This window comes from Pistacia vera, unplaced genomic scaffold (assembly GCF_008641045.1).
Source record: "Pistacia vera cultivar Batoury unplaced genomic scaffold, PisVer_v2 Contig723, whole genome shotgun sequence".
NCBI classification, from domain to species: domain Eukaryota; kingdom Viridiplantae; phylum Streptophyta; class Magnoliopsida; order Sapindales; family Anacardiaceae; genus Pistacia; species Pistacia vera.
In genome coordinates this window covers 290,035-299,139 of record NW_022196583.1, presented here as the reverse complement: position 1 = coordinate 299,139, position 9,105 = coordinate 290,035, and the positions used below count along the sequence as shown (strand labels likewise).

General features: G+C 34.7%; 2 protein-coding genes across 5 annotated transcripts; one reads left to right on the top strand and one right to left on the bottom strand.

Annotated features, from left to right (window-relative positions):
• Window positions 1–11: 11 nt before the first annotated feature.
• On the bottom strand, window positions 12–4,355 carry LOC116114785 (pentatricopeptide repeat-containing protein At4g18975, chloroplastic). 4 transcript variants are annotated; one of them, XM_031400922.1, is made up of 8 exons: window positions 4,297–4,318; window positions 3,090–3,293; window positions 2,890–2,991; window positions 2,717–2,793; window positions 2,411–2,507; window positions 2,010–2,153; window positions 630–842; window positions 12–478 (listed from the first exon to the last, which is right to left on the bottom strand). In XM_031400922.1, the coding sequence occupies exons 2-8, from the start codon at window positions 3,150–3,152 to the stop codon at window positions 272–274; spliced, it is 903 nt and encodes a 300-aa protein (XP_031256782.1). In that variant the 5' UTR covers window positions 3,153–3,293; window positions 4,297–4,318; the 3' UTR covers window positions 12–271. The 4 variants fall into 4 exon arrangements, with proteins under 4 accessions (XP_031256782.1, XP_031256784.1, XP_031256785.1 ...); XM_031400924.1 differs by having other exon boundaries at window positions 3,150–3,293; XM_031400926.1 differs by having other exon boundaries at window positions 292–478; window positions 800–842; window positions 4,297–4,355.
• Window positions 4,356–8,150: 3,795 nt separating this feature from the next.
• On the top strand, window positions 8,151–8,778 carry LOC116114835. The gene has a single exon (XM_031400978.1). It carries the CDS (start codon window positions 8,254–8,256, stop codon window positions 8,647–8,649), a length of 396 nt encoding a protein of 131 aa, XP_031256838.1. The 5' UTR covers window positions 8,151–8,253; the 3' UTR covers window positions 8,650–8,778.
• The last annotated feature ends 327 nt before the right edge of the window (window positions 8,779–9,105 follow it).

The window sequence follows — 9,105 nt, the reverse complement described above, 5'->3', positions numbered from 1 at the left end:
GAACTTGTGATTACATTAGTCCTCAGAAATTTCTTTACATATTCCCTTTACTAGGGAAGAAAAATTTGAAACTTCTTGTGAAAGAGGCTGCTACTCTTCAGGTTTACAGACAAGGAATCTCCTGAGACCAGATAAAATTTCTTACAGAAAAAGTCATGGGTATTAAAGAGATTTCAAATTAAATTTCTAACAGTAGCAACAGCCAGGTTTCCAAAATTTGCCCTGTCAAATCCGAAGAAAAGATGGTAGGAAATAGAAAGCCCCTAGTGCTTCAGTTTGTCGAACCATCATAATCCCATAAATCTCTTCTCACTTTCACTCTTTCCCCTTTAAAGTGTATGTACTTCCATCTACACTGGTATTTTTCAAGAACCAACTTCCGTTTCTCTTCTTCACCTAGTTTTCGAAAGGCACGAGCAACCCTCTGGACAGTATCTTCATCTGGTTTTACACCCAGCTCCTCCATGTCTGCAAATACCTGCATGTACCAGGAAAATATACTTCATACCATAGATGTGATTTCTTGTGTACCAAAGCAAAAGCCCAAAAAGTTGTAATGAGAACTTAGGAACAGGAGAATTAATTTCATTTAAAGAAGGGTAGGATGCAATTGCACCCATGTTAATTACATCAATAATCTTATCTAGCATGTCATGATGATCATATAAAGAGATCATCCTTGAAAACAACCGCTTTGAAATAGATCGGGAGTGCGTATGCAAAATCATGTTCCATAATGATTCAGCCTCATCTGCCCTCTGATCCTTGTCAAATGCTAGTAAGAGTGTGTCATAAGTACCCATTGTAGCTCCTTGACCTTTGCTCAACATCCATTTTGCTACCTGAGAATTAGCAATAAGTAAACTTATATGACATCCAGCCCAGCTACACCAATATTTATACATGTGTGAGATAGAAATCAGCAACCAAATGGTCTGGAATATATTGTCATCATATATTGCTAAAAATATATAATTATTGTGAATTATTATGAAAAGCCAACTACATAACACAAATCATACATATAACCTTCAGAGGTACATTAATAATCAGCTTCTCGGCCAGCATAACACTAATGGGACGTTCCAGTATAGTGTACGGTCCTCAGTTAAAATTTTGAGCCTAAAACATGGCATTTTCAGCAAAAGATGAAAGTAACATCACATACTTGTCGCTTGTCCTAAAGACAATGACTCCCTTTTTGCTGTTTGCTTTTTTTTTTTTTTTTTTTTTTTTTTTAATTACTCTAACCATAGCAAATATATTCGTTTTAGTTCGCCATCAACCCAGAACCAAACTAACTTAAATGAATGCTATATTAGTTTCAGGTTACTTAAAGACATATGGATAAATCTAACTCTATCAAGTTCTTATTTGTTCAAAATTTATTCAGATTACTAAACATCATACATTTTACTCAAGTTTGAGAGTACAATACAAAAACCTTGAAAATAGGTACTGATTGACTAAAGTGGCAGCAAAACATAGCCTATGGGATGAGCTTGATATTACTTAGACTAACATAGAAGCTTGGAAGTCCCACCTCCCCTTCCAAGCATTTGTATCAGACAACATACCCAACTCCTTGCTCATCTCTACAAGAAGCATACAATACCAACTCTTTCTTGTGTTGCAAGGGTTTGCCTCACCCAAGGACAAAAAATAGAGATGACATAACATTGAACATTCTTGTCCTACAATATTAGACAGAATATCAAGCCAACTTAGAACTGCCCAGCACCATTGACCTATGAAGTTCTATAAGTTTATGCTTTTCCAAGAAAGAAAAAGAGAATAATTTTCCCATAACTTCTTTAACATATGCATCCATTTCACATTTGATATAGATTACTAACAACAAGATATATCTTCAGTCTATTAAAAATTAGGCTCAAAATTTTTCCTCAAACTGCCAAGAATTCAGTAAGATAGATTGTCTAAATTGTGCAAACAACGAAAATATACCACCACATAAGCAATACCATTTTGAGCAAGTGAAAGTGCATTACTTGAATTACGCGCCGCCATTGACCCCTCTGCCTGAGCATGTTCAAGGCCTTAGCAGTTGCAATTAAAGGAAACTCTGTCTCCCAAGCTGTCCATTTATCTAATGCTCCATATACAGCTTCTTTCTCATTGGGAAGCTCAGAAACCTAACATTTCAAGGTTTACAACCTAACATGAAAATGTGACCAGAAGAAACTACTACTCAGTTTTTGTCCAGCATTAACAACAAAACATGAAGAAATTATTACAGGCAGAACCAATTTCTTTTTTAACAAGCAGTTGATTATATCACTAAAAGAAAACATCATTGCTCAAAATTAGCAGTCTGCTGTCTGTTAGTTCATATAACGTAAAAAGCAGAAACCAAAATACATAATACAAGAACAAACAACAAAGAACTTACAATTCGAACAAGATTCAGGGCTTTTTTCCCAGATCCAGTTGACTCTCTTTTCTTCCACAGATGCTGCTCTTTCTTCCTCACCTTCTTTATTATTTTCCTGCTTTCAATGGTTAAAGGTTTCTAAGTAGTCCAAAACAACACTTATGGCAAATATTTACAAGAATACTATGGCTCGTATCCCACAGAGAATGCACAACAAACATCAAAACACAAAAATTAATGTAGAAGGTAGAAATATAGTAGATTAAATTGAACATCAAGAATAAGTCACAGCTTGTATATTGTGAAGCAAGAGAAATCACCTACTTATTAGATGCTTCAGAATTAGAGTTCAACTGTCCATTTTGATAGAGATGGCACTTCACAGAGGGGATGATTCTTACCTGCATTCAAAAATAAATAAGTAATCAACAGTACCCTACTTCAAAAAGAAAACAATGAAAGAGTAACCGAAAAAAAGTTTAAGTCTTGTTACTTGCCTTCATTGTGAAAACAGTAAATCCAGTTGTGCTCTGCAACAGAGAAGTTCTGCAATTTGAAAATCCAAACCCCATGAACGGAGCTACTTGCGTCGTCTTAATCTGAGTTCATTCGAGAGTCTCAGTTTAAATAATTTGTACAATAAGGTGCCATATCACGATAACATGAGGAACATACAAACAGAGACTAAAAAATAAACCTGATTATTTCCCCATGAGAGAAATGGACAGCAATTTGAATTTATGCCACAAAAAATTACCATCAACTTCTTTTCAAGTTGAAGGAACTTGAAACCAAGAGAAAGAATGCAACCAAAGAGAAATGAAACGCCGACTGTCTAAATATATGATTCTGGAAGTCCTTCCTTTTTGCTAGGGAAGTATGGGCAAACCAGAACACCAAACTGCAATAAATAAAATACAATAAGCATGCAAATCATGGCGAGAAGCAAAGCCAATAGCAATGAATGAGGGACACAAAAGTACATGGGTTCAACAAGCAGTGAACAGGATTCCATAGCGCATTTGAAAACTGGTCACGATATTTGAACTCATATTTCAAGTGAATGTGGACAGAGAAGAGGTGAAAACTAATATGAAAGCTAATTCTTGAGATAACAAAACTTGTCATTCATGGTAATGACGAGGAATCTCTAACCAGCCACATATAATTAAGATTTAAGATATGAGTTATTGAAGAAGGAATTAATTGATATAGAATAACGCTTAACTTACTAGAACTTCTACAGTAAACGTGCAAAACACCAGATATCAACATGCTACAGATAATACGAAAGGGGTTTAACAGTTAAGCTTAAAAGAACACAAAAATTCAAGCCAATTAACAGGGATGACTAACATGGGTAGCTATCAAAATTGTACCTCGTATAGGAAAGACCGCACTTCAACTTCTAGGGTTTTGCCCAAGTAAAACCCTGAAACTCAAGCTCAGAGAGAAACGGATATAGAAGAGAGTTGTTTTCTACTTTTCTTTTTAGTAATTTGAAAATTGACCGTTTTTAACTGCCCCTAAAATGATTTTGCCATTTTTAATCGAAGTTAACCCCATAATTTTAATATGAATATTGAATTCTAGAATTGGACGATAGTGGTCCCTTTAAGCAACTTCCTGTCAAGGATAGACGAAGGTAAGTTTTTATTCCAAGGCAAAATATCAATCAAACCAACCCATAACTTTCTTCAAACACCTTGCATGCATAACCCGATTCACCAAAAATCGAGTGCATACACATAACATTACTTGCAACAAGGTAACAAACACATCAAAACTCCATCCCAGTTTAGAAAATTCATTGATTTCAAATAAGCCTCATTAACATGGCTATTATTCTCTATAACAAGTTAATAATAACTTACAAGATTACCAATATACATCATTAACATTACCCAAGTAACCAAGAGAATAGATAGATAATTGTGCCTATATCCTGAACACACACATAGTTTTCTAATATCGTTCCATGTTTACCTTGTGAGAGTTACTTAATGGTGAATTGAATAGGTTTTATGTCTAAACCATCGATTTTGGGCTAGGCCATCCTGGCTCAGCCAATCAATATTGGCATGGACTCTATCTTGTGTTGCAGCCCATACTTACAACACCAATAATGAATAAATACGAATTTTTCAGACCAGGTAAGAGCTTCAGTGACTACTCATGTATAGTCGAGTGGTTTTATAGAAACTTTTGAGCCTATTATTCAAGAGATTTTGAATTCGAGTCCCTCCTTAGTTATTAATAGAGGTAACCACTGAAGCTCTTACTTGGTCGGTTGTTCTAGAGTCCCGAGAGTCTCGAGAGATTAATTGAGGTGTACGTAAACTAATCCGGACATCCCCGATCATCGAGACAAAAAAAAAAAAATTTGATAATTTCTTTTTGTGGGTACTTGATAAAACACTTAATATTGTTCCATTAAAATTTCTTATACTGTATTTGGAATTGAGTTAACTAATCCTATCCAGCTTTTGATATTCCAAAATTAATTAATCACATGGACTTTGTTCTGGTTATTAGATAACAATCATCTACAAGGAAACCATTTACCTTCCTTTCTACACCACCCCAAAAGTCTTTGTATGCTTCAAGGAAAGAATAACATTATCTCCGGGGAAGGTTTTCCCAATCCCCCACCCATTAAATTAATTCCTCCAAATTCAATAAACTAACTAATATTCTCACTCTTCAATCCATTACCATCTATATAGTTTGAAATTTTGATTGATTCAAATTAAGAATTCCAAAACCCAAATTTGACTAACACTAAATATGTGAAACCGGTAGCCGAACCCCATCAAGTGCCGTGACGTGATACAAATAATTACAAACCAAATTTTAACCAGAAAAAATGTAAACGAGATGAGATCGAAGTCTTTATCATTATCTCCTTTAAAAATTTAAAAAATATATATATTTAATTTGCATATGGAGAAAATTTGTGAAGGCTTAAAAAAAGTCCAGATATTTTTGAAAAATGCATGCCGTCACTTTCTTTAAAAAGAGAATATGTACGTTAAGTACCTCTTTCTAACTCTATATCCTTCTCACTTTTGGTTCTTTTCTATTGGACCACCTCCTTCCTTTTTCTTTTTTTCTTTTTTATGAAAACGACAACGTTTCAAGGAGAGTTTGGCAATGGGAGACTTGAGCAGCTTAAGTTCCCTTCACTAAATTAAATTAATTAATAATTAATTGAATAATTAAGGGGATGAAGCAACGTGGCTCAGAAGCAGAATAATTGAAGATTCTCTAATGATGTCAGCTACCAGGTGGCGGAAACTTAGTGGATTGTCGTATTCGAAATCATTCTCTAAAATGGGGCCCAGCAAAGCCAAGGTATATGGATAAATTAGGTGGACATGGCTGATTCGTCATCAAAGAAAAGTGGGGCCCCTATGTCTGACGCGGCGCATGAGCCGTTGGATGCGCTAAGCTTATGGATTTGTAGCTTTACACCTACGCTTTTCAACCAATCATTACCGAATATTACAGCTCTCATAATCCTATTGACTCTATAATTTCATTACTGCAAGCAACTCCACTCGGCTTCTCTTCTCATCTCGGCTTCTTTAATAATATTTTAAATATTAAAACAAATTATTATTGACTTAAAAATAAAATAAAAAATGGGACAGAAACTCGTTTCTGAGAATAATATTTGGTTAAAAAATAAATTATGTCATATGAAAAGTCTAATAATGTTTGTTGATGTATGTCAAATCTAGACACATGATAAATTGATTCCCAAAGGTGTTTTCCGCTTTGGGACTTAGGATCTGCACGATTTTGTTTGAAAAATGCACCTCTAGGTGTTGAGGGTGCCCTTGTGCTATATAAACGATCAAAACCTCGTCTCTTAACCGATGTAAGAATTTGGCACCAACAATGTTAAATAAAAAATTTCAACCAACCTTTGGATGACTAAGTGATTCGATAGAGACTCTTTGATGTATTATTCAGAGGTTTTAAATTCGATTCCCTCATCGATTATTAATAGGGGTGGCTACTAAAGCTCTTACTCTATCAATAGTTCTAGAGTTCCAGAGAATTAATTGAAGTGTGTGTAAACTGATACAGACACTGCGATTATAAAAAAAAATGTTAAACAAAAAACCGCCCACTTTAACTAATTAATTCAAGTAAAATGAGTATGCATAATAAGCATTAATATTATTTCATTATTAGCAGCTTTCTTTTTTTTTCTTTTTTTCTTTTTGTGTGTGTTATCTCGAAAATGATGCAAAACGAGAGGGAAAAAAATGGACAGTTGCATGGATGTATCCAAAGTTGCTATCAATTATTTTTACCAATTCAACTTAGCATTAAGTTGTATCAATAGGAGACAAATATTATATAATATAGTCAACACTTTAAGCTTATGATGACAACATTAAATTTTGTTAATTTGGTAAGCTATGAGGCCATTATTACAATATGTTCGTATTTAGTCAAAACCCAACTTGCCCATGCAAAAACAAGCGTTATCCATTAACGGATATTTATCATAATTAACCTCCTAATCACTTCCCCAATTAGCAAATTTTCAAAAGTCATGGACCACAAGAATATTATTAACTTCGTAATTTATTCCTTATATTATCATAATTAAGTGTTCTCCCTTACCCAATTACCAAATTTAATCTCCATTTACATTCCTATAAACAAAAAGATTAAATTGAAACCGCATCCTTTGGTCTCCAAGATTGAAATCTCACTTTTTGACCCCTCCAATTAAAGTCTTTGCATTATCCTCTAATAATTCAAAAAAAGAAAAAAAACTTTACACAGAATAACATTTTAACCCCCAATCTATCGTGAAATAACGATTACCCCTCTAAGTTTAGAAAACACCCAAAAGTACCCCTATTTTTTGTATCCAAGTTTTAAAATTTAATGATAAAAGAGAAATATTGTCAATTTTCATCTCAAATGTATAATATTACGGAGACAGAAAACCTAATCTAACATTATAAATTGACAATAATACATATACATGGTTAAGTTTTAAAACTTGAATTTGAAAACTGGGGGTAACATACCTCTCCCCTTACGGTCGAATGGTAAGCCCTTTAACCATTAGAGTTAACTATATCTAGGGGGCCTTATGTTCAAGTCGCAGGAGAAATTCCTACCACATTTGTGTAATTACCTTGGTTTATTGGGTTTGTAGGGTGTTCCGTGGCCCTAAGGATTAGGCAGATTCCCCTTGTGACCAGATAGCAAACCTTTTAACCATTGGGGTTAACTATACCCAAGGAGTCTTGTGTTTGAGTCGTAGCTTGCAGAAGAGATACTTATCACATTTATGTAATTACCTTGGTCTATTGGGGAGGGGGGACATTGAGTATTTTTGAAACTAATAGGAAAATACTGTTGTATTACAATAGATTGGGGTCACAATACATTGAGGCAAAAACTGAAAGAACAAGTAAAAGAAGCAAAGTCGAACTCACTCAGCTGAAGGCTGAGCCAAATAAGTCAAGTTAAAAAAAAAGGTTTTAATAAAAGAAGAAAGGCGTGAGCCAGAAGAAACGTAGCTACAGGCAGTGTGCTGTGTAAGAATATGCGGCCGGCTATCGTACACAACACAACATAAACATAAACTTACAAAAACCATACACACAAAATGAAACTTTCTCTCAACACAGATGCGGGGACCGCACTCAACGCCTTTTATGGTGACGCCATCTGACAACACTTAAACAATCAATCAATTTTACATTAAATAATATGCTTTTCTTTTATTTCAGATTCTCACCTATAAATCCCCACGCCCATTTCCATTCTCTTCTTCCACATCAGAACTCTGCAAATTTCTCATCATCATCATCGTCGTCTTTAATATGGCTGAAGAGTTTCAAGAATCAGATATCATCTTCTCCGATTACGATCGCCGTCACGAAGACAGAAACACCATCAACAACAGCAACAGCTACTTCACCGAGCAACACGGTGAAGGAGTGGTTCGGAACAAGAAGAAGAATAAGAAAGTAACGTCAAATTCGGTTCCGGTTAATATTAATATCCCGGATAACATTTACCACTTCGTGGATACGGATGAGTTTGAAGAAGAATATGAAGACGGAGAAATCACTCCGCCGCATGTAATCGTTGGGAGAAGGATTCCAGGGAAAATGGCGTTTTCTGTTTGTACAGGAAATGGGAGAACGTTAAAAGGGAGAGATTTAAGTCGAGTTCGGAATTCAATTTTAAGAATGACTGGTTTTTTGGAAGCATGACCTTTAATTAATTTGTTCATAACTATTATTTGTTTAGAGAAAATAAGAATTCCAAGTATCCTGTAATTCTTGTATTGTAAAACGAAAACAAAAAATTTATTCGGAAATTATTAGAAACAGAATTGTTCATGGCAGTCCTATGGGGTTTTGGTTTTCTTCTTCTTCTTCTTCTGGTTACTAATTATTTGTTTAGTTTAAATTGATGCTGCAGCTTACAGGTTGTTCATAATGTGATTGAAGATTCTATTGAATTTCAGAAAACAAAACAGCGGGTTGATCTTTGTCTTCATTTGGACATAGCTCAACCTCGACAGGTTGTTTTGCTGATGAAAGAGATAAACTTAAAGCATTCTAACTGGGTTCAATGTGAAAATGTTGTTTTCTGCTACTCCTCGTTGAATGGGGCAAAATTGTCTTTTTGATTTACAATTTTAATCGATGGTACAGTCACAGACA